The following is a 24609-nucleotide window of genomic DNA, read 5'->3' on the forward strand; positions in this document are numbered from 1 at the left end:
ACATTAATTTTTTAATCGTTTATATTGAGAAAGACAATACTCCGAAACAAAATGAATAATAAGTTTCTTACAAATAATTTAGTTATTTATATTAAGAAAGATATTACTATTGTCGAACAAAATTTTTCTAAAGTATAAGCTTTTTTCTTTTTGTTTCTTTAGATATATATGTTATATAAAATTATTGTCTATTATAAATCTTTTGATTATTAACAGTTAAGTTTAATATATTAGCTCTAAAATTTTTTAACTTTTATTCTTCTTAACCTTTGGCTCTCCTAATAAAAATTGACTAGCTCCGCCCTGCTTATATCTCAATCCTATATGATATAATATTATCTTTTTCATTTCTAAATATTTGTTTTCATTTTATTTTCATACAAATTAAGATAAAATTTTTTATTTTAGTATACTTTTATATTATGAATGTTTAATAATTTTTAATTTTAAAAAATAAAAAAATAAATTTATGACATAAAAAAGTAAAAATATTAAGTATTTTAAAATAAAAAAATAATTTCATTTTAATACATTTTTAAAAAAATGAGATGAAAGGAGTACTACACATACTTATTCGTCATGAGCATTTACTTATTCATTTAAGAAATAATACTTTCAAATGTCTTTAAACTAGTTAAAAATATTCAAATAAACTCTTATTCTTTTATTTAGTTTAACTAAATTTTATACATTTATTTTGAATCAAATACTAATTATTCTTAGTCAAAATGTACTTGTCATATTATAAAATATTAGTATAGAGGGTGCAGAATACCATGTAGTTATATTATTATTCACTATAATATATCAGCATGTCACACTAGTACTATGTAACATAAAATGATAATTGTCATTTTAACTAACAATCGTTAATCATAGGAGTAAACCCAAGAATTTTTTTGAGTAGTTTCGTAACTAAAATAATAATAATAATAATTAAAAAATATAAATATATTAAAATCCATAAACTAGAAGTTTTAACATTAAATTAAAGAAAATATAAATTTAGTATATTCATTTAATATTTCAAGATATTATTTGACATGCAATACTATTTTTAATTAACTGAATTGTAATTATTAACTCAAACTATTAAATTAATCAAAAAATTTAGATATGAAATATTTAAATTTTTAATTTAGGTTGAAAATAACTTTCAGTTGAAACTTAGATGAATTGTTTTGAGAGAATGAAAAACACAACTAAAAAACAAAGAAGAGGAAGTGTCATTGTTGTCTTTAAGAGTATATTTGAATTTTTGGAGAAAGAGGGAAAGTAGTTTTAGTTTTGATTTATTTAATAAAATCTTAAATTATAAAAGACCATTTTTTATCTTTTCATGTAGTATTTAAATATTAGTATATAAATTACATATTGATAAATTCATTTTGATTTGAAGTTTTTGACCCTACTCTTTATAAAATTAAAAAAAAATTAATGAGATCATTAATATCATTAATTACACAAAAACTCTAGCATAAGTAATATAATAAATATAAAGTTATGACCTTTCATTGAATAGGTGGTGTCATGTGACACCACTTTTGTTAATGTAGGTTCATCCATCTTTAGTTATATTGGTCTATTTAATTCAAAATAAAAGTATAAAAACTTAATTAAATATAAAAAAATTAATTAAATTTTTTTGATTAATTTAAATTTTTTTAAAATATTATACCTTTATTTAATTAATTCTATATTTATTTATATTAAAGTAAAATAAAATGAAATAAAATTGTTTCCGCTAACAATTTGTCCACTTTTTTGAGTTGCAACATCATCATGACTATATATATATATATATATATATATATGATTTTTATATGAATAAACTTTTACTCATATCTCATAATTTTTGAATTACTTGAACTATTATTGATTAAAAAATTACAAACTACAAAACAAAAGGCATCATGAACAATAACATCAATTACAATAACATGGTGGATAAATTTAATTTTTTTATAATTTTAATATAAATTATGTAATAATAATAAAAGGAAAAAAAACACCAATGATGAGTCATGAAAACATATATAATTTGGATAAAATATCTCGATTTTTTTAAGTTTTGATCGAAATTATATAAAGATCTATTATTTTTGAAATGGACACTTTATCTCAATAGTATAAACACCATTGACAAAGTTATGAAAGATTAAAATATCTTTTTTTATTAATTTAAAAAATTATTATTTAAAAAAATAAAAAAAGCATTGATCGTTGCTCCTCAAGGGAGCTCCGATGACCCTTAATGGGGAGTTTTTTTTTAATTAATAAAAAAATAAAATTATATAATAGTTATAAAAATTAATTCATAATAATATTATCTATTTATTCTTATTCAATAAATTGATAAAAATATTAACAATTGACTAACTGCTAGATTTATATGTTTAATAAAAAATATTATTTTAAAATAAAATATCTAATTAAAAATTAATAATTTTTTATATAATTTTGATTAAAATTTAAAAGATTAAATATTTTTTTATATAATTTTAGTGATATTAATTAATAATTTAGGGGCGGCAAAGGTAAGAGTCAAGATGAAGTTGGGTGGTTAGGGCCGTACCCTAAGTACGCTTGGGATCCTCGAAGAGTCAAGAATCGTAATTGGCTGGCCCAGCTTTCCGCATTGACTTTGGAAGACAAGCAGTGTTGCTAAAGTGCGATCATTGAATGGAAATCAATTGCCTAACTTTGTATTCATCATAGTAACAGACAGGAGTGGAGCTGGACCGTCAATATTTAAGACTTGTGGCATCTATAAGTAGCTGAAAACACGTTCGATTGGATTTCATTAAATGGCTTGACATTTGACTTTGACTTTGGTTTGTTTAGTCTTTAGATTAGATTAGGGTAAACATTTATAGTTTCAAATCCAAATAATATATTTAAATTGATTCAATTCCATTAATTCAAATTGATTTTTTTTCAATTCCCATGTTAGTCAATGCACACAAGGAATTTATTTAGTTATTTTAGTCGATTTTTGATATCTAAAATTTAAAATTAAATCAATCAAAAAATTAATTATTAATAATATATTTGTTAAAAATACTTCTTTTATATAAAAATATTCTAATGATGCTTAATCCATACATGAAATACCCTTCATTAAAATTACAATAATCTATTTAATTTATCAAAATAAATTAATTTTATTATAATTCAGATAATTTTTTAAAATTTAAAATCGAAGCTATCACTTGACGAAATTGATTTTTTAAGTTTTGATATTAATCGATTCACCAAAACAATTTATTTAGTTATTTCAATTAATTTCTGCTATATAAAATTTATAATCGAATTGATCGACAAAAATAATTATTAATAATATATTTTTTAAAAAAACATCTTATAAAATATAAATATTATATTTATGTTTATAACATACCTGCAAAGTACCCTTCATTTAAATCAAAATAATAGAGTAAACCGATCTAGATAAATTAATTTATACAAAAAAAGATAAAATTCTCGATACTTACGCACTGAGTGATAGCTGGTACAATTTTATTTGTCATAAATGTTTATTTAAAAGTAATTAAAAGAGGGAATGAGATGGCACCACTTACTATTTGACACCTTTCAATGTTCAATATTTTGATTCCTTGTGCTTACTATGCATCTATAGTGGAATGTGGTAATGGGAGGCCAAGTGGAAGCTGCATTCATTACGAATTAGAAGATTTCATTACACCCATGAAATGATGATGCCACTGGACCCCATCCAGGGAAATGTCGTGCAGCACGTGCGGGAACTGCGTTACACGCTCCACGCAGCGCGTCTCAAGTACTGCATCACAAAGTGCTCATTTCAACTAAATAAACAATAGCTAAATTTCAACTTCACTTTTAATTAACATTGTGTCAATGTACATTGACTTTTTAACTAATATTTCTTGATTAAACTGTTAAATTTTATTAAATAAAATTATATAAATATTTTTATTGAATATTTACGAAAACAAAAATTATTTATAAGATGTTATGTAAAATGTACCCAAAATAATAATGGAACTAAATAATAGATAAGTTCCAACCACATTCATTGGGGGTTTAATTTTATTTTATAAAGTACTTTGTGACTTTTTTTTTAATTAACACCATGTCAATGTTTTTTTCCCTAATTAGTATTTCATAATTAAATTGTTAATTTTATTCAAAAAAGTTATACAAATATTTTAAAATATGAACAAATTAATTAATTTTGATTTGTAAATACTTTAATAATTAAATTAATAAAATAACAGCTTCATCTTTATGAAAACGAAAATTATTTATTTATAAGGCGTTAATCGGTGATTCATAGAGTATTAAATAAAAAAAATTACGAGATGTTAAGGGAAAGGCTGTAAGTGAAATTTACTTGAAATAATAATAAAAATAAAAAATAAAAAATAAAAAATAAAAAATAAAATAATAGTCGTAGTTGAAGGCATGGGTGGTTCGTTGGGGACTTGGGAAAAGATATATTGGCCACACAAAATCGCAATTGAAACTCCTTGGGCGCTCAGCTTTGCTGCTACTTAGGAGGAGCTACGACTATAAGCAGTGTCTGTTTATTTTTTTGTTCTTTTCTTTATTGGAAAATCAAAAGCAAAAACTGAGAGAGATTGTTAGTTTTAGGAAGCTATCCATGGAGCCAGAATATGGAATCTCGACTCCTATTCGAAATCCTTCCTCGGTTAGGGTTTTTTTTAATTTTTTAATTTAAAATTTTTGAATATTGTTCTTGTGCGTTTGATGTTCATTTCTCATTCGTAATCTGCTTGTTTTGCGATGCTTTAGAATCTTTGGGTTTCATCTTTCTTCTCTCAAACTAACTTATCTAATCCTTCTCAATCTGAGCTCCGCTCTTCAGCTGTCGTCGTCGCTCTCCCTAGACACCGCTGCTTCATTTCTTTATTGTAATCTTTGTTTTTGTATCCGGAACTTGTGTTCCTGAATTCCACTCTTAAGTGAGCGTAGATTTTCGTCTACGAATCAATCCAACTCTGTTCTGCTGTTGGCAACCTACCCTTTGCTGATTTTTAACTTAGTTTGTTTTCCATGTGATTGATTGTTTCTTATCTTTTTTTCTTTTTCTTTTTTAAATTTTATACGAGGATTTACTATTACTAATAAGAGGTCGACTCCTTTATATCATAATCATATACGATGTTTGTTTACTTTTTTTACTTGTTTGACTTGGGGCAAGCATGTCTTCTGATATAGCGATATAAATTTGAAATATTTTGAGTTCTCCTGATAGATCCATAAACCTACCATGAGAAGGTTAAATGAAGATTCAGTTGTTCATTTTGCTAGAATAGATTGTTATCGGTTATAAACTAATTTCCGGATTCTAGTTCTAAGTTCTAATTCTGTGGCATAATAGGATAGTTTAACTGTTTCATTGGATAAAGATCTCACCTTTTACTAATTGCACCTGCAATTCTTTTTTTTTTTTTTTGAACTTCTTTTGGCTTCCCCGTTGATTAGAGCAGCTCTTTTGACCTTCGCAATTTATAAGATTGGACATACTGAAGTTTTGACCTGCTATTTCATCGCCCCACTGTCACGAAATGGAAGATGGAAAAGTATTATTCCGGGGGACAAGGACAACTATCCTATCCTGCATAATCAGCATGTCCTATTCCGACTTGAACAATGCTTAAAAGTTCCATGCTGATTACTGCAGCAAAATCTTATATCTAATGACCACTGTTGTCAAAACAACTTCTTGAAAACTAACATGAGGGCATAGCAACAATTTGTACTATGCATATGATGACTTTGGTTTTTGTTTGGTGTTAAATCCTAAAATTGGACTACTTTCCCCAATTGTTTTTTTAATTTAGATTTCCTTTTTCTTCTTAATATTCTGTGTATTGACCACTGCTTGACTTTCCTGGAGTTTTAGTTTTCGGTATCTTTTGACATTAATCATGGCAAAACCTTTGTGTTCTTCTTTGAAACTGTAAATTATTAAGTACCTGTATCACTTTTGCAGCTTTCATGGGTCAACCTCTCGAGGAACCTAATATTAGCGTACCAGAGCTTGGGGGTGGTGTATGGAGACCTGAGCACTTCACCTCTTTATGTTTACTCAAGCACATTCATAGGGAAGTTGCAGAATCATCAAAATGAAGAAGCAATATTCGGAGCGTTTTCCTTGATTTTTTGGACCCTTACATTGATACCCCTTCTCAAATATGTGTTTATCTTGCTGAGTGCAGATGATAACGGTGAAGGTATGATTCACTTGTTAATAAGATCAAATTAAATATCCTATTGACTCACCATTTTCAAGCTGATCTATAACAATTCTTGTCAGGTGGCACTTTTGCTCTTTACTCGCTGCTTTGCAGGCACGCAAAGTTTAGCTTGCTTCCCAATCAGCAAGCAGCTGATGAAGAGCTCTCCACCTACAAATATGGGCCCTCGACACAGGCTGCTGGTTCTTCTCCGTTGAAGCGATTTTTGGAGAAACATAAAAGGCTAAGGACAGCCCTTCTTGTTGTGGTACTCTTTGGTGCTTCTATGGTCATAGGTGATGGTGTGCTCACTCCAGCAATATCAGGTAGATATTAAACTGGATAACTAAAGTTGACTCTCAAATTCCTTGATTATCATCTTTCTGCTGTGGATTATAAAGTCCGATACTTATTCCTTCCTGTAATTTCCTCTTAAACATATGTGGGACAATAATATAAATTATTGGTTCTAGCTTTTATTATGTCAATATGATTGTGGAGGAAGGTTGTGAGCTTGAGAAGACATTCATATGAATAACTCTGCTGATGTTGTGCATATGAACATTACGGGACACTTCAATGGATACAATCCAAGGAATAACTCTGCTGATACTTAACACCTTAAAGGCTCAATTTAACAAATCTTTAGTCCCAAACTAGTTGAGGAAAGTTGAAAGCATCCTTTTCCTCGAAGTTGCTTTGCTGAACCATTTGTCAGACCATGCAATCAGTGTGGCAACACCGCATGTCATGTTAGGATATATATGACTATGTTGATTTGGCCTCCAATGATTTAGTTATGGAGACCAATCATCAGAAATACTTTCATGATTTATAGTGGTACTAACATGGACTTCCATATTCACTCTTTTCGTCAAACAGTTGCATGACTTTAGAGGTAGATACTGTTTGACATGAACTGATGCTTGTATTTCATCATTAAGTAAAATTTCCAACTGTTTTGTTGCTCTACCTTGTGTCTTTTTGTCTGGAACTGGTTGTATTAATTGTTTCTCTCTCTCTGTCTCTCGCCATGGTTAAGGGATTAAATGTTTTCGCATTTGCAGTTCTCTCATCGGTGTCTGGGCTAAAAGTTACTGAAGATAAACTAACTAATGGTAATTCAGCTCTCTAATTTGTTTTTCTTTTCCTTTTTTTTTTTTTGCTAATTAATCCTTTTAAGTTTTGGGTTCATAATTTCTCTTGATATTTCCCTTTTTGGCTTAATAAATTGGCTTTATTTTCAACCTAGGTGAGGTCCTCTTGCTTGCCTGTGTCATATTGGTAGGCCTATTTGCTCTGCAGCATTTTGGCACACACAGGGTAGCATTTATGTTTGCGCCGATTGTGATCATCTGGCTGGTCTCAATTTTTTCCATTGGTTTGTACAACATAATACATTGGAACCCAAAGATTATTTGTGCAATTTCTCCATATTATATTATCAAGTTCTTTAGAGAGACTGGTAAAGATGGCTGGATTTCTCTTGGAGGGATCCTTCTCTCAATAACTGGTAGGTTGCATCTCGATATCAACAGAATATAGCATGGCTTTTATTGATATTAGTGGTCGCTGATTTTAATTTGCTGATTATGTGCATTTTTTGGGCCTCACCAGGTACTGAAGCTATGTTTGCAGACCTTGGTCATTTCACTGCCTTATCAATTAGGGTGAGTGTAACTCCTCCTTTTGTTCATATTTTTTTTCACTCCCCAAGTTTCATGATAGATTGTGGGTCGAAAAAGACTTTTATCCAGACCCATTTTGCCTTATACCCTTGCCATCTTAAGCCACATTAGGTGAACTTAAGAATGAACTTGTGTTTTGAATGATATATAAGTTAGACATTTGATAATATTCCTGGCTGTGCAGCTTGCATTTGCATTTGTAATATATCCGTGTTTGGTTGTACAATACATGGGTCAAGCTGCGTTCTTGTCAAGAAACCTATCAATTCGTAACAGTTTTTATGACTCAATTCCTGGTCAGTGCAATCTGATATCAACTGTTTTGCTTCTAAAAGTTGTTACAACATTTAAGTTTGTATAACTTTTTCTTTTATCCTTGCAGGTCCTGTATTTTGGCCTGTCTTTGTAATTGCCACCCTTGCAGCTATTGTTGGGAGTCAGGCTGTTATAACTGCCACTTTTTCTATAATCAAACAATGTCATGCGCTTGGATGCTTTCCTCGAGTCAAAATTGTTCACACCTCAAAACATATATATGGCCAAATCTACATCCCAGAAATAAACTGGATACTCATGATCCTTACTCTTTCCATAACTATTGGATTTCAAGATACAACTTTGATTGGAAATGCTTATGGTAATTCATTCTCTAATAAATGCTCCCTTTCTCCTCAAATGTTCTTGAGAAAAATATGATTTAATAATAATTACATTTTGTGCCTATAACAAGTCTTAAAGCCAATCTTTGTGAATGCCTTTCCTTGCTTATAGTCACAGCCACTGGCAATGGACTTTGTTATATGCTCTTTAGAGTTTAAACTTGGAATGATTAACTAGTGAACTTCTTGTGTTCTTCCTTTTCTGTTACATGGGTAAAGTTGATCAATTATGTATACTGAGGCTGCAAAGAATAACGTATAGAGGAAAATATGTGAAGAAAGAAGTAGCTGAAGGAGAAAACTTTCTAACTTAACAAATTTGTAGTATAATTATAATTTTTTAGCCTCTTATATCCAGCAGCCTTGAGACACTTGTCTAGTAATGTCTTCTGGTTTATATATACTGTGAGTACGGTTCTTGATCACATAGTTCAGATTCTGGAGATAATTTAACTACTTGCATCAACTTGCCTATCTCACTTGACTATCATGCTGATGTTTCATATTTGGTTATGGTTTTCAGGACTTGCATGCATGACGGTGATGTTCATTACAACATTTCTCATGGCACTTGTGATAACCTTTGTTTGGCAGAAAAGCGTTTTGCTTGCTGCAATGTTCCTTCTGTTCTTTTGGTTTGCTGAAGGGGTCTATTTATCAGCAGCACTCACGAAAGTGCCTCAAGGAGGATGGGTGCCTTTTGTGCTGTCTATCATCTTTATGATGGTTATGTACATTTGGCACTATGGGACTCGCAAGAAGTACAACTTTGACCTGCACAATAAAGTATCATTGAAATGGTTGCTTGGCTTGGGCCCTAGCCTTGGTATTGTCCGTGTGCCTGGAATAGGCCTCATATACTCCGAACTGGCAACAGGAGTCCCTGCAATCTTCTCCCACTTTGTCACAAATCTACCTGCATTCCATAAGGTGTTAGTTTTTGTTTGTGTGAAATCAGTTCCAGTTCCATATGTATCACCAGAAGAACGCTTTCTTATTGGTCGGATTTGCCCCAGGCCATATCGTATGTATAGGTGCATTGTCAGGTATGGCTACAAAGATATTCAACGGGATGATGGGGATTTTGAGAACCAGCTTATACAAAGCATAGCAGAGTTCATCCAGATGGAAGCTGGAGAACCACAATTTTGTAGTTCTGAGAGTTCCTCATATGATGGGAGGATGGCTGTTATAAGTACCAGAACCATCCAATCAAGCTCAAGTTTAATAGTTTCTGAGATAGAGGATTTCACTATTAGCAACAGCATCCAAAGCAGCAAATCCTTAGCCCTACAGAGCTTGCGATCTGCTTACGATGATGAGAATCCGGCAGTTAGGAGGCACCAGGTGAGATTTCAACTACCACCAAATCCTGGTATGGATCCTTTAGTTAGGGAAGAGCTGATGGATTTAATCGAGGCAAAGGAAGCTGGGGTTGCATATATAATGGGTCACTCATATGTCAAGGCCAGGAGATCTTCATCATTTTTGAAAAAACTTGTGATTGATATGGGGTATTCATTTCTCCGAAAGAACTGCAGGGGCCCTGCTGTGGCACTAAACATTCCTCACATCAGTCTCATCGAAGTTGGAATGATATACTATGTTTAGTCATTTGAGGAAGAATCTGTATGGCTAGATGTTGAGGTAGCTGTTGCTGTTGCCTTTGCATAGGAACATGAAGGCACATTGCAATCCGATTTGGATATAGTTTTTTCTTGAGGGAACTTTCATTTTAGGTACTCACCTTTTCCATGTATATAGATAAATAACATTATCAGTCATTATTATTATTATTATTCACCTGATAAGTTATGGTTTTCGGATGATGACTAGAGAATGTTTAATATTTCTTTGAGATCTGGACCTTTATGTATTTTATTTAGGAGCAACACAGTAGTAACATCAGCAAGTATGATAAAGAGTTGGACACGAATCCCTCCACGTTCATGAATTGCTAAACCTCCACTTGTGTGAACAGGCCATGATTCACATGATTATTCCCCGAGCTCAAGATGTAGTCTGACAATGGCACTATCGGACAAAAATAAAAACATTGGACATCAGGCGCTTTAACCTGTTGGTGATCTGGGGAAACATCAAGCATCAAGAGAAGCGCCTAGCAAGGTTTAGCCTAGATTGCTACGGCAGCTCGGTGGGGTTAGCCTAGGAATGGATCATTTTTGTTGCGAAATTAATCCACTAGCTAGAGGTTAATTTCAGGTACAAGTTGCTTTCAGAGGACTTTCATGTGAGAGTTAAGGGTGTCTAGTATTCACGTTTATGAACTTAACATCTTTTTTTAGTTATCTGATCTGAAATTCAGCCCCATTTACAGATGGATAGCCTAAAGTCTGGAGTACTAGACATAGCAATGGCGAACATTCACTATGGGCGCGTAGGTGTAGCCACCTAGTGCACATCTGGGCTCATGCCCTGCTATTTGCTATTGGCTGACGCTTCATCCGAGGACTGACGGTTTATATAAGGTTTGCTTACCATATATGGTGTGGTGCGCATTTCTTAAAGGTTCGCCACATACTCCACAAGCTCCATTTTTAGTAGTTTGAAGGTAGCTTCACCTGTCCAACGGCCACCGCCGCCCTCCTTCAAATGTCAGCCCTTGGTCCCCAAGCCCCAAACCATAATGATCAAGTCAAAATAAATAAATAAATAAATAAAAGGTTAAGAGCCAACTAGCATGGCAGGAGTTGGATCACCAACTCATAAGTCCTAAAGCCTTTACATACCGGATTAGCACTATCGTTCTATATAAGTACTAGTGTAGGCAAAATCGAATTGAAGGCAAACCAGGATGAAGATGAAGCTTTGGGCGTGCTTTGTAACTTTACTATTTGTGCTGGCAAGTTTGGTGCCGCAGGGATGGGGTCAGGGTCAGGGCCAGGGCCAAGGTGAGGACTCCTCCACCTCCTCATGCCTAAACCAGCTTGCTCCTTGCCTGAATTACCTTAATGGAACTCGAGATGTGCCTGATAGCTGTTGTGCTCCTCTGAAATCCGTGATCAAATCAAAACCAGAATGCTTGTGTAGCATGATAAGCAACGAGGGTAGCAGAGAAGCAGAGCAAGCAGGCATCAACATCAGCGAAGCACAACAGTTGCCTGGACGGTGTGGGCAGCATGTCAACCCACTAGCTTGCCTCTCAGGTAAAAAAGACTTAGATATGATTCGGAGCTTCTTACTCGTGTTGAACAACTATAAAATTTGTTTGTTGGGATGTTTCAGGTTCTCCAAATTCTAAGAACTCAGCTGAAGATTCCCCCGGCGTCCTGTTATTCCCACCACATAGCGCCATAGCCATAGTCATTGCCGTAGCCATATGCATGACTGTTGAGAATTTGTGGGTGTACCCGACGCCACATTAACATCCCTTTTGGGGGGCAATTCAAAAATGTTATGGAGATTCCAATCAGATATTGGAAATTGGGAGATGATTAAGCTAATTTGTTATAGTTTCTAGTATATATATTATGTTCTTTTCAGTGTGTGCTGATTAAATCAAGCTGATAATAACTCAAATACAACCCTGGCTTGGGTTTTATCTGTGAAAGGTGGCGACTAGTAATTAATAATGCAAATGATTTCTTGTTAATCTTCAAGTACCTTCTAAATTTACCAAGCTATTTAACTCCTCAAAATATGTTAAGAGTATGCCAGCAATTCTGGAATATCAATACCATTTTGTTTGTTTGGAAAGTGCTCTTCCAAAAATTTTTTTAATGTTTTCTCATATTTATTTATTATTTGATAAAATAGTCGAATCTTAAAATTTGATTAATGTTTTAAATTATTACTCCAAAGCATGCCTCAATATTCTAAACATTATCCGTTAAGTACCCATATTCATTAATTTTTTTATTAAAATAAATTTAAAATAATTTATATATATATTACTAATAAAATTTAAATTAATAAATTAAAATTAATTCATAAAAATAAATTAAAATTAAAAATCAAAATCATATTTAGAATCATTAATAAATTTTAATAAGTATTGAGTAATATAAAGAATTTATAAATAAAAAAAATACATATAATTAAAATTAAATAAGAATTACTTCAAAATTATTACTTGAATTCAATTATAAGATATCTTAATTTTATTTAATGGAGTTAGACAATGTACTGAATTTGATGACAAGATACTCATGGACATCTCCATTTAGAGAAAACAAATGTCCGATCAACAAAATTAGAGCCGTTGACACAGTAAAATTAGCAAATTAAATTAATGCAATCAAGCAAATTTTGCGAGTGGGCAATCCTGTTTAATATGTAACAAAGCCGTAACGGTGAAGGCATGGTTTAAAAGAAAAATACTATTATTGGTTCCCACAATCCAGGAAAGGAAAGGAACGGAAAAGAAAGGGAAGGAAAATCTATTATTATCTTTCAGCTGAGGAGAGTGAAGAGCCAACCGCCGACAAAGAGAAAGACTGAAAGAGGACAAATTTGGGTTTGTGAAAGAAGGCCAAGTGCGAAAGTAGAGAGAATATCTGTCCACAAACAAAAGAAACACTTGATAAATGATAATATTCCAAGTTTTTTTCTAAGACTGTAAAACCCTTCTTAAACCTCCCATTTCTTTATCCTCTCTGCTCGTGTACTTCTTCTTGTCCAAAAAATGCCCAATTTCTCTGCTTTTCTCTAGAAGTTTACTTCTTCTTCAACGATGGCCTCCCTTCTTCCGGTACCAGATATCTCCAGGCCTCTCGTACTCAAACTCAGCTCTTCTTCTCCTTCTCTCTGGACCCTTTTCACTGTCGACAGCTCTTTCCTCTACAAACACGTGCACAAACAGAGACGCAATAATCGGTCTTCATTTCCATTATTAACCACCCAGGCTGTCTACACTCAAGGGGGAGTCTCCATCTCCAGTCTCGACACCCACAAATTCGCTCTAAAAAGAGAAAAGGTGGAGCTGGAGACTGATGCCATCTCCATTCTCAACGAAAGAATACGCCGTGAGCACGGCAAGAGAGAGGCCACAAGGCCTGTAATGGACTCCCAGGAGGCTGACAAGTACATTCAGCTGGTGAAGGAGCAGCAGCAGAGGGGATTGCAGAAGCTCAAAGGCGATAGGGAAAGAAAGGAAGGGGGCGTTTTTAGCTACAAGGTTGATCCTTACACGCTGCGTTCTGGGGACTATGTTGTTCACAAGAAAGTGGGTGTTGGCAGATTCGTTGGGATTAAGTTCGATGTGCCTAAGGGTTCCACTGAGCCCATTGAGTACGCCTTTATCGAGTATGCTGATGGTATGGCTAAGCTTCCTGTTAAGCAGGCTGCTCGCATGCTCTATCGATATAATCTGTACGTTTTTGTGCCACTTTTTTCTTCTTTTGGATTAATTCTACTTTTATAGCTACTCCTGTCCCGTGGTAGAATGTTGCAGTTGACATCTGAAAACAAATTTCAATCCTGTGTTTTGAGGCTTGTTTTGGTTGTATTTCCAGCCCAAATGAATCAAGAAAGCCTAGGACTTTGAGCAAGTTGAGCGACACTAGTGTATGGGAGAGGAGAAAGGTCAAAGGGAAGGTTGCGATTCAAAAGATGGTTGTAGATTTAATGGAGCTCTATTTACATAGGCTGAAACAAAGAAGACCTCCTTACCCAAAGAGTCCTGCCATGGCTGAATTTGCAGCTCAGTTTCCTTATAAACCCACACCAGATCAAAAGCAGGTACCTTGCAAAATTTCTACTCTTTTTTGTCTTACTCAGCTGCATCTTTAGTAGTTAAAGTGCCGTTATGAGGAAATCAAATAATAATCTCGCTTATTCTTTAATTGCTTTGGATTGTTTTGAAAAGGGTCAGTGCCTCACATTTCCAAAAAAAAATTACTACTTTTTCAGCAGTCACTATAAGGTTCAGATATTCCCTTTGATGAGTAGGATGTCTTTTTCCTGCTAACAAAAGTGAGTCCCTTGTTACAGGCTTTTATTGATGTAGAGAAGGACTTAACAGGGAGAGAAACTCCAATGGATCGATTAATATGTGGAGATGTTGGGTTTGGAAAAACGGAAGTTGCATTACGCGCCATCTTTTGTGTGGTATCAGCAGGGAAGCAGGCTATGGTATTGGCACCCACAATTGTTTTAGCCAAGCAACATTTTGATGTCATTTCAGAGAGGTTCTCCAAGTATCCTAGTATCAAGGTTGGACTTCTTAGTCGGTTTCAGGTACAAGAAGTTTATTCACTGGATTGACCTCATTCTCTGACTAAGAATGGTATCATATGTTTAAAATCTTACTTAAACTTGAGGAAAAGTGCTGGACTGGCGATGAAAAATTCAAGTTGACATGCTTTCTACTCCAGAACATTTTAAAAGTCCCCTCTTAAGCATATGGTTGGTTTCCATCTTGCCAAATAAACAGATAATAGCAACAGACTGTGTTATGATATTGTGTTGATACAGTTTATCTGAAAGTGTAAAGACGTGTGCAGGTGTATTGTCACTTCTGCTATAATTGGAAAAAATATGCTGGACTGGAATATTTTATAACTGAGATTGTTTGATATTGACAAGACCTATTACGACATGCAGACTAAAGCAGAGAAAGAGGAGCATTTGAAGATGATAAAAAAGGGTGAACTGGCCATTATTGTAGGAACTCACTCACTTCTTGGAAGCCGTGTTGTGTATAATAATCTAGGCCTTCTTGTAGTTGATGAGGAACAGGTTTGCCTCCAATCCTTGTTGATATCATTTTTAACAAGTCCTTGACTGCATAGACAAAAGATTTACCAAAGGATTTCCAGCATTTAGCTTTTGTTATACTTCAATTCTTGTAGGATTTAGATTTCTTTATGTAAATGGACCAGAGTACGTGATTATGGTTTGACCTCCTTTATAATCTTTGAGTCAATAAAACATAATGAAAAAATATTATTTTCTGTTGGAATTAGTGTCATTATCATTTCATGTTTGTATATATGAAGGGGTTCAGGGAACCACCATGTGTTTAGATCTGTACTGGCCTGAATTCCTTGCAATAATCTCAAGTCATTTAGCTCATACGTGTCATGCCTGCCTTGCAGAGAGATGGTTGATTTGCTTGTTTGTATGTTTCTTTGCCACACAGAGGTTTGGTGTCAAGCAAAAGGAGAAGATTGCTTCCTTTAAAACTTCAGTTGACGTTCTTACTCTCTCTGCAACACCTATACCCAGAACACTCTATTTAGCATTGACCGGTTTCCGTGATGCCAGGTAATACATTATGTCAAAAATTTGAATTTCAAGCATCTTCAGTACTGGATTCGATCCTGGATTCAGATGTCCATTTTGCTTTGTTTATTATAATGCCTTTGTGAAAAAGGTACAATATTAACTGTGCCATTGATGTATGTAAGCCTCAGATGATACATTTTAGCTGAAAAAAAGACTAATACATTTTGTACACAATGTAGATCTTATCAGTGCCAAGTCTTCCCTTGCACATTTTTGTTTAAACATGAATCAGTGGATTTGGCAGAATCTATTAGGACATGGGAACTTTGTCATTATTGTAGAACAATATAGACTAATGGACTAGTTTGCACTTACTTTATTACATTTTGGAATCAGATCATCTGTAGCCATACTTTTATAAAGTTGTTGAGTACAATTCACCTCATGGATTGGGGATGAATATTGTTTAAATAGGTTTCATGAAGCTGGGCCAGGCGGTATGTCTAATTAAAGATTGACTTGCTTATTAGAATCATATCTTGTTCTTGAAGAACATATTCAGAAGCTATTTAGTTTGTATTTCATTCTGAGCCTTGAATAAATTACCTGCAAGCAATGAAACAAGCTTTTAATAGCATTGGGACCTTTCCTGACACTTTCAATCTAGGTTAATTGTCTTATAACATCATGGTGCTATACATTTCTCTCCTTCTTCCCTTCAGTTTAATTTCAACACCACCTCCAGAAAGGGTTCCTATCAAAACTCATCTTTCAGCATTTGGTAAAGAAAAGGTCATTGCGGCAATTCAGTATGAGCTGGACCGTGGTGGCCAAGTATTTTATGTCTTACCTCGTATTAAAGGTAATGCCTTAATCCACATTTTCCTATTTGTAGCACTTGTGACTTTTCTTGCTGTCATGTCATTCTCTGGATGGTTGTGTAATTGTGTAGTAGTATTTGTTTGCGGCAAATTTTTTATTTCTGGTTTGCTGCTCTTGTAAGATGTTAATATTGATAATCATATCTATCTATGGTCTCTGCATTCATGAAAATAATTATTGTCTAATGAATTTGAATCACAGAGCTGATTTGTCCGTTTGATGAATTTGAAAGTCCTAGTTACATGCAAAAAAAGAGGAAAAAGTAAAAATAAGAAAAGGTCTCAAAGACTAACAGCTAATAGCAACTAAGGTGCTTTGTGCAGATCTTCCCTGGTATATATATGTTGTTGCTTTATGTTTCAGTAATCAGTTTATGTGTATAGATTTCATCCTTTCTTATGTAACAGGCTTGGAAATAGTGATGGATTTTCTTGAACAATCATTTCCAGATGTTGATATAGCTATTGCTCATGGGAAGGTATTTCCAGTTTTTAATATTTGAATTATGTTTTAGTTTCAGCAAGCTACTGAAATCTGAACTTACAAGCCACAAGACAATAATTTGAGTGTTACCAGTGTTGTTTTTTGAAAACTAAATTGTTTATAATATATGTGATAGTGTCTGAATTTGAGGAGTTTATGCTTTCTTTTCAGAATCTTAAATTTATACTATTTTACCCAAGTTAAATCTATTCTTTTTATCAATTGATATTATTTTGGTTCTTCATACCTCATATATGTCCCTTTTGCAGCAATATTCCAAGCAGCTTGAGGAAACCATGGAGAAATTTGCCCAGGGTGATATTAAGATTCTTATCTGCACAAATATCGTTGAAAGTGGGCTTGACATTCAAAATGCAAACACTATCATCATTCAGGATGTTCAACAATTTGGCCTGGCACAGTTATATCAGGTCTAGCACTTTCTTCTTTTCGTATCTCACATGTGCTTATGAATTGTAAAAGATGTAGTATACATTGAAGAGCACTATGGAAGTTTTTATCTAGAAAATTATGTAAAGGGCAAATACACCAATATCATGGTAGATTATAGAACTTTTCCATTTTCTGTTTTATCTGGAACAATGGTTCATAATTAATGGTCCTTCTATGCAGTACATGTGACTCTGTATGTGTATTCATGTGACCTTTTATCTTTAACCATGAAAGAATTTTCTGTATTGTTCTTGAAGGATATATGCACATTATTTTACTTGCTACAGTATTATTCATTCACAGAACAGAGGAAATGAAATCATATCTGTTTTTTTTTTCCCATCTTCTCTTTCCGCTGTTAATGTTGTTATCATTCTTTCAATTTCAATAGTTGCGGGGAAGGGTTGGGCGGGCTGATAAAGAAGCTTATGCATACTTATTTTACCCTGATAAGTCCTTGCTATCTGACCAAGCATTGGTATGTATTCTGTGTCTGCCTTCACTTTTATTGTCAAATACGCTGAAATACAATTATAGAAATGACATGGCATTATCATGGTTGTGCTTCAGGAGAGGCTTGCAGCTCTTGAAGAATGCCGTGAACTTGGCCAAGGTTTTCAACTTGCAGAGAGAGACATGGGTATCAGAGGCTTTGGTACCATCTTTGGTGAGCAACAGACAGGGGATGTTGGAAATGTTGGCATTGATCTTTTCTTTGAAATGCTTTTTGAGAGTTTGTCCAAGGTATGTTCTGGAGCCACTTCTTTTGAATGTTTGATTAAATGAATTAAACTGTTTGCGAAATATAGGTGTCGACCGGATGCCTTCTCTTTTTTCCAGTCTAACTTCTGCTATGTTCATCCGACTAGTTAAAATTAGAAGATGTGATAAAATTTCAAGGCTTTTCACTATCAGTAAGAAGGAAATTACTGGGCTGATAGTTTATATGCATTATTTTTAAGCTTTCCAGGTTTCTAGCTACTGGTCTCAGATTTTTGTGCTTGCAGTTTCTGACTTTCACTCATTATAACTCCCCCTTTCCAGGTTGAAGAACATCGTGTAGTTTCAGTTCCTTACCAGTCAGTGCAGGTATTTCACTTCTTTTGAAATTTGTATAATCAGAGAATAAAATATGTGCCTGCTCTTAACATCAATCACTATCTATAAAGGAAATGAGATCATTTATACCAAAAAAAAAAAACTGTAAATGAGATCATACATTATGCTTTAGTAGGGTTCTGCTTTTGTTGTGATCGTATGGAAAACATGGAGAAGCTTGAAACCTCATTAGGATTTCATCAAGCGCATAAATTGGGCATAATGTTATTTTATGTTGTCAAGGATTGCAAACAAACATGCTTAATTGAGACTGAATGACTGAATGTACATTTTTCTCACCCATTTATCTGAGAATAGAGACAACTGCTGTATTCAAGGCTATCTCTTTAAGAGAGAGGCTAAGAGTTTGAATGCTAAATTCTCGACTAGTGTTGGAAATCAACAATGGCTTGGAAACATGGGGTTTGGTTCCTACTGCAGTTTTAAGAAAGGACAAATGGTACATAAGAATTAATCTTTTTTGGAAGCATTAGGTAAATATGTGCCTATTTTGCCGCGTTCTTAAGTGTATCCATTTAATTTTGTTTCTTTGACTTGTTTTTCACCTTGTGACATAATCATTTCATTTGATAGCTGATTTTGTTCCTCCTTGTAGTTCCTTTCATAAGTAAACCTGACTATAGTTTTAAGGAGTATGCTTACAGACCACACCATATTTGATTTTGGTTGGTGGACAAGAGAATCCAATCTGGAGTAAACTTGAATTGTACCAATGTATGACAGTAATATATGAATTCTGACTTTGTTTTTTGTGATTTTGTAATTGCTAGATTGATATAAGCATAAACCCTCGTCTCCCTTCTGAGTACATATATTATCTAGAGAACCCCATGGAAATCATTAATGAAGCTGAGAAAGCAGCTGAGAAAGATATCTGGAGTTTGGTGCAATTTACAGAGAATCTTCGACGGCAACATGGAAAAGAGCCTTATTCCATGGAAATTCTTTTGAAGAAGCTTTATGTACGGCGCATGGCCGCAGATCTTGGGATCAGCAGAATATATGCTTCAGGAAAGATGGTTGGCATGGAAACCAATATTAGTAAGAGGGTTTTCAAGCTGATGACAGATTCCATGACATCTGATGCGCACCGTAACTCTTTGCTTTTTGAGGAAGACCAAATAAAGGTAATTATATAATATTTCTTTTGGTGTTTGTGGCTGTGATTAGCAGTTCAAATGTTGACTGGTTTACCTCTCTCGAGCACACTATGCTTGTCGAGAGAGTGATAATACCTAACATCCTTGGCTCAATTAAGTTCTTTAATATGTTGGGAAATAAAAAGTTTTGAACCTAAACATGTAGCATCATCGATTGTGGACTAGCAAAACCATGCGGGAACTTTTATCTGGAAATCCTCTTTTGAAGTTAAATATATCTTTATGCTCTTTTTCTTTATCTTTGTTGTGTGTTTTGCAGGCAGAACTTCTTTTGGAGCTGCCACGAGAGCAACTGCTCAATTGGATCTTTCAATGCTTGGCAGAACTTCATGCTTCACTTCCTGCTCTTATTAAATATTAGATATCTTTGTTGAGCATAGTATGTTCGACTCTCTGTTAGTTGCTTCCCTTGCCATTAAGGTCAAGATTGCATAGTTTCACCAAAGCAATCTATGAATTTATGAGAAGGAAAGCCCATAATCTGTTGCGCTCCAATGCGTTTTGGCCCATTGCATAAATCATAAGAGGATGCAAGACAAGAAAAGAAACCAGTGGCCATTCATAGATACTTAGGTTATGGTATTCAACGTGGTAGAATCTGATACTGTTTTGAGGTAAGAAAATGAAAAGTTTCGCAGTTTGTCATCCTAATTATATTAATTAACTGCCTCTGATTGACTCTCCCTTTGCAGGTTGTGCAAGGTTGCAAGAGTAAGCAAGCCAATTTCCTTCTGCTTCTGCTTTAACGGATGCCTTTTTTCTGATGATGGTGCGATTTGGTCACGTGGGTCTCTTACCGTAAGCATATCATCTCAAGGATGTACACATACTGAAGTTGAAAAAGAGCATAGGGAGGTTCATGCTGCTCATAACAATTACATAGAAGCTGTAAGTGTTTAATTGTCATTAGTAGGTTAGGTTGAGGCACTGTATAGAATGGTCTCAACATATATTATTGAAAGAGGCAGGAAGAGTGTATACTTTTGTGCAGTGATTGCACGCATTCTTTTGAAGATAAACATTCACAAATGTAATTTTACGCAGGAAATCCAGAAAAAGGAAAACAAAGAAAAAGAAAAAGAATGAAACAGGGGCAGTGATTATAGCCGCCAATAACATTATTCTTTGTTTGCAGCTTTCTGCAGATATCTTAATGGGCTTTTTTTCTCTTGTATTTTCTAGTTGAATTGGTTTTAACCAAGAGCAAGAAAAAGAAAAGGAAAGTAGTTAAGGCATGGAATGTTCACAAATTAAAAAGGCTAATCCTCAATGTAGGCAATTGGCAATCAGGCATGAGTGTGAAGCAGAGCCATTGACTGGTTGGTGCCACCGCCACTGAACTTGATAGGTAGTTTGTACTTGGTATTGCCTGAGAAGGTTGGAAGACTCGGTTAAATTGATCAATTAGGTAAAAAAAAAAATACTATTAATCGACTTAATTGATTTTATTAAATATTTCAATCGAAGTGATCAAATTTGTGTGAATTAATGGAATTAATATAGAGTAGAGGGTCTGCTTGAGGGTTGGTTGGACAACCGGCCAAAGGGTCTTTTAGCAGCGAAGCACTGAGAACGTGCCAACGCGTGGTTGGCCCTTTACTTACCATAAAAAACACCGTATGCTACAGAAACAGAGGACGGTCTGAAAAGCTAAAACTGAAACAGAAACTGTATCACCCTGATTCTGTTGGGTATCGAATTTGCATCCGCATGGCATTGGGCATTAGGCATTAGGCATTAGGCATTGGGTTACTTCGGAAACTGTCTGGTTTTCAGCTCTTCATTAGTTAGAGAAAAGAGTGGATATTTTTTAGTCTCTGTTTTGTTACCTCTGGGAAGTGGAATTCCAAAGGAAAGGCCAAACATGAGCTTTCAAGACGTTTCAAGTGGCGGTCGACACTCCTCATCTTCATCATCCATGGCGTCCAAGAGCCCCTCACAAGCGGTGGCAGCCGGTATCTTCCAGATCAGCACTGCCGTCGCTGCTTTCCGTCGCCTCGTGGATGCCATCGGCACCGCCAAGGACACTCCTGATCACCGCCAAAAACTGTCTCTTACTTTTTCTCATCTTTTCATATATACTGACAGTAACAGATTAAAGATGCATCCTTCTTCTTTTCCAGCAAAATGAATTCTCACAACGTTGCAAATGGAAAAACTGATTGACAGGCACAATACCAGGCAAAGGATTCTGCAACTAGTGAAGGAAACTTCCGCTAAGCTCAAGGCTTTGAGTGAATCCGATCATGACCCTTCTGTCAATGTATCTTTCCTTTCTCACTAAACTTGTTTCTTTTCCCAAGTAAAGTACCCTTTTACAAGTTCAATTCATTTCAGATTTTAGTTTGAGTAAAGAGTAAAGACTCATAAAAAAAATAAAAAAATAAAAAATTTCACTTCCAGCCAAGTAAGAAGATTGAAGATGCAAAGCTGGCTAGAGACTTTCAGACCACACTGCAAGAATTTCAGAAAGTTCAGCAGCTGGCCTCTGAACGCGAGTCTACATATTCTCCTGCTGCTCCTCCACCCTCCTTGCCTACAAGGTATCACTCTTTCCCATTTGGCACCGTTTTGTTCCTTTTGTGTGTGTGTGTGTGGCCTTTCATATGTAGGATGTTTTCTTCTTTGGATGCAGCTCTGGCTCTGATGATTCTTGGGCACCTACTCTGCCTCAAGAGAAAAAACCTTTTCTTATGGAACAGAGGAGGTGAGTTCATCCTTTCCCCTCTGTCACTTTTCTTCTACATCACCTGTCATGGATAGAATAGCTTCAGTTGCATTCCTGAATGCACTTGATATAACCATAAGATATCAATTTGGCTCTCTCTTTTGTTAATAATCCACTCTTCTTGAACATTTTTGACTTCTATATACTTGCCTGTCTTTTGGGTGAAAGAGGTTTGTTAGAATTTCACCAATTTTTTCAACTGAATTTTCCCATCATTTGTTGTTCCCGTTGTGAAGCGTTGCAAAGGCATTTTTTTCATATGATCCAGTTGCCTCTTTGAAAATGTGCAGACAGGAGGTAATTTTGCTGGATAATGAAATTGCCTTCAATGAAGCCATGATTGAGGAAAGGGAACAAGGTATCAGAGAAGTAGAGGAGCAAATAGGACAAGTAAATGAAATATTCAAGGACCTTGCTGTTCTTATCCATGAGCAGGGTGTGGTCATTGGTAAGATGCCAAGTACCCTTGAGATAGATTAAATTCACATATGCATCTTGATTTACATGTCAAAATATAGCTACCTGCTTACTATTTTTTTATTTAATTATCTGATAATTTGTTTCATCACAATAGATGACATTTCATCAAACATTGATTCTTCCTCTGCTGCAACAACCCAGGCTAGAGTTCAACTAGCGAAGGCTTCCAAAAGTGTGAAATCCCAAACCTCATGGGTATGCGGTAAACTGTTGACTTCTAGAATATATTGGACATGAAATGTGATATTCATAGATTAAAATTTGCTGAGGAAATGCAATGTGCAAAGTTTGTTTCATCTTTCAGATCCATTCTCTGTATGCTTGCTTTGATGATAGAATATGAATTGCAAATAAACTGGAATTACTAGTAAAGGGGAAGAGGATAAATAGCACAGGTACTACTATCATATGAAGAAGTGCATAGCGTGTCTGTGGTAAACAAATTACGTATGTTGAAGAGTTCAAATTATGCATGTAAGAGTCTGGTTAATAGTCATGAGATAAGACATTCAGATAGAAGAGGAAGGCAGAAAGCATAATTGAGAAATTGAAGGACAAAATGCAAAAGACCAATTTCAGATTCATTTTCCTCAATGGTCTAGTATAGTTGAGAAAACAGTTAACCTAATGTGATTCCATATGTTTGGATGGATGTGATAGGATCCTAGGTTTGAAGTGCAGCTGGTCTATGTATCCACAAATGAATGAGCTTGAATTTAAGGAAAATAGTGCTGACTAGTTCATGTAGAAAAACCCTGCTGTTGTTTAACATGCAATAGCAGATAAACCCATAGCTTTCTTTTTTTTGCTACAGATGAACCCATAGCTTTATTCCCTGGTATGCAAAGTTCTTTCTAGAACTCTATATTTGCTTGCACCTATAGGTAGTGGACTGGCATATTCGTCCTAATGAAAGCCTCCCAAGACAAATGAGTGTCAAAAGTTTTATTCTGGAGGTGGCACATTGGTGAAAACTCCCATGCACAATGCCCTATAGCAAGGAATCATATACTCCTTTCTAGATAAAGCTCTCAAAGAAGCAAAAATGCGGGTTTTAAATAGCATTATGGGATGTTTTAAATCTGTTTGAAATATTTATATCATGAATATCATATATTATCACCATCATGTTTTGCAAGTGTTATATGATCTGGTGACACCATTTCCCTCCTTGTTTCCCTAGCTTTTGTAACTCATCTTGATGTCTTCTTTCTTATTGTGGCTTGGCAGTGTTGGTGGGTGCTGGTAGTTTTTGTGTTGGTGCTGGTAATCTTTCTTCTGGTTCTTATCATTTAGGGTCCAACTGCTTTACAAAGTAACGGCGTGCAATACAGGACGTATTTATTCTGTTTTCTCTTGGTTGATGTAAATTTCAGGGTCCATTTTTTCTTTCTTCTGTTTGGTTCAGTTTTGTGCTCAAGTTGAGCGATTGAGATTAATATTTGTGGTTTTGATTGCTATCTGAAATGTTGAGGACTATGATAAGAATACATGGAAGCAAACTCTGATTCAAAAGTTTTCTTG

The 24609-nt window shown here is 34.5% G+C and overlaps 4 protein-coding genes across 5 annotated transcripts; all 4 read left to right on the top strand.

Moving 5' to 3' along the window:
* The first annotated feature begins 4471 nt into the window (after positions 1 to 4471).
* KUP3 (K+ uptake transporter 3) lies at positions 4472 to 10421 on the top strand. The gene is made up of 9 exons (XM_021442160.1): positions 4472 to 4693; positions 6002 to 6242; positions 6326 to 6571; positions 7313 to 7363; positions 7498 to 7758; positions 7863 to 7915; positions 8118 to 8229; positions 8316 to 8570; positions 9116 to 10421. The coding sequence occupies exons 1-9, from the start codon at positions 4646 to 4648 to the stop codon at positions 10201 to 10203; spliced, it is 2355 nt and encodes a 784-aa protein (XP_021297835.1). The 5' UTR covers positions 4472 to 4645; the 3' UTR covers positions 10204 to 10421.
* A 969-nt stretch (positions 10422 to 11390) lies between these two features.
* Positions 11391 to 12231, top strand: LOC110426854 (Bifunctional inhibitor/lipid-transfer protein/seed storage 2S albumin superfamily protein). Its single transcript, XM_021442161.2, has 2 exons — positions 11391 to 11759; positions 11839 to 12231. Exons 1-2 carry the CDS (start codon positions 11408 to 11410, stop codon positions 11976 to 11978), a joined length of 492 nt encoding a protein of 163 aa, XP_021297836.1. The 5' UTR covers positions 11391 to 11407; the 3' UTR covers positions 11979 to 12231.
* A 763-nt stretch (positions 12232 to 12994) lies between these two features.
* Positions 12995 to 21308, top strand: LOC110426979 (DEAD/DEAH box helicase). Of its 2 annotated transcripts, none has more exons than XM_021442331.2 (14): positions 12995 to 13923; positions 14067 to 14292; positions 14545 to 14766; positions 15157 to 15291; positions 15695 to 15819; positions 16503 to 16642; positions 17070 to 17140; positions 17415 to 17576; positions 17990 to 18076; positions 18169 to 18342; positions 18643 to 18687; positions 19488 to 19844; positions 20137 to 20491; positions 20570 to 21308. In XM_021442331.2, exons 1-13 carry the CDS (start codon positions 13286 to 13288, stop codon positions 20236 to 20238), a joined length of 2484 nt encoding a protein of 827 aa, XP_021298006.1. In that variant the 5' UTR covers positions 12995 to 13285; the 3' UTR covers positions 20239 to 20491; positions 20570 to 21308. The 2 variants fall into 2 exon arrangements, with proteins under 2 accessions (XP_021298006.1, XP_021298005.1); XM_021442330.2 differs by having other exon boundaries at positions 12996 to 13923; positions 14545 to 14790.
* A 186-nt stretch (positions 21309 to 21494) lies between these two features.
* Positions 21495 to 24587, top strand: LOC110426983 (syntaxin-22-like). Its single transcript, XM_021442334.2, has 7 exons — positions 21495 to 21926; positions 22047 to 22140; positions 22281 to 22420; positions 22513 to 22584; positions 22896 to 23053; positions 23180 to 23280; positions 24316 to 24587. Exons 1-7 carry the CDS (start codon positions 21742 to 21744, stop codon positions 24379 to 24381), a joined length of 816 nt encoding a protein of 271 aa, XP_021298009.1. The 5' UTR covers positions 21495 to 21741; the 3' UTR covers positions 24382 to 24587.
* The last annotated feature ends 22 nt before the right edge of the window (positions 24588 to 24609 follow it).

This window comes from Theobroma umbraticum, unplaced genomic scaffold (assembly GCF_002168275.2).
Source record: "Theobroma umbraticum cultivar Fairchild unplaced genomic scaffold, ASM216827v3 scaffold_239.1, whole genome shotgun sequence".
Taxonomy (NCBI): domain Eukaryota; kingdom Viridiplantae; phylum Streptophyta; class Magnoliopsida; order Malvales; family Malvaceae; genus Theobroma; species Theobroma umbraticum.

What these genes read in the sequence shown, in the direction of transcription:
- KUP3 (XM_021442160.1), top strand. Translation starts at nt 4,646, where the DNA reads ATGGAGCCAGAATATGGAATCTCGACTCCTATTCGAAATCCTTCCTCG. An exon ending in TGAAGATAAACTAACTAATG is followed by an intron (nt 7,364 to 7,497) that starts GTAATTCAGCTC and finishes TTTTCAACCTAG; the next exon opens with GTGAGGTCCTCTTGCTTGCC. An exon ending in TTTTTATGACTCAATTCCTG is followed by an intron (nt 8,230 to 8,315) that starts GTCAGTGCAATC and finishes TTATCCTTGCAG; the next exon opens with GTCCTGTATTTTGGCCTGTC.
- LOC110426983 (XM_021442334.2), top strand. Translation starts at nt 21,742, where the DNA reads ATGAGCTTTCAAGACGTTTCAAGTGGCGGTCGACACTCCTCATCTTCA. An exon ending in CCTGATCACCGCCAAAAACT is followed by an intron (nt 21,927 to 22,046) that starts GTCTCTTACTTT and finishes ACTGATTGACAG; the next exon opens with GCACAATACCAGGCAAAGGA. An exon ending in TGAGCAGGGTGTGGTCATTG is followed by an intron (nt 23,054 to 23,179) that starts GTAAGATGCCAA and finishes TCATCACAATAG; the next exon opens with ATGACATTTCATCAAACATT.
- LOC110426854 (XM_021442161.2), top strand. Translation starts at nt 11,408, where the DNA reads ATGAAGATGAAGCTTTGGGCGTGCTTTGTAACTTTACTATTTGTGCTG. An exon ending in CCCACTAGCTTGCCTCTCAG is followed by an intron (nt 11,760 to 11,838) that starts GTAAAAAAGACT and finishes GGGATGTTTCAG; the next exon opens with GTTCTCCAAATTCTAAGAAC.
- LOC110426979 (XM_021442330.2), top strand. Translation starts at nt 13,286, where the DNA reads ATGGCCTCCCTTCTTCCGGTACCAGATATCTCCAGGCCTCTCGTACTC. An exon ending in ACCGGTTTCCGTGATGCCAG is followed by an intron (nt 15,820 to 16,502) that starts GTAATACATTAT and finishes TCTTCCCTTCAG; the next exon opens with TTTAATTTCAACACCACCTC. An exon ending in TGCTATCTGACCAAGCATTG is followed by an intron (nt 18,077 to 18,168) that starts GTATGTATTCTG and finishes GTTGTGCTTCAG; the next exon opens with GAGAGGCTTGCAGCTCTTGA.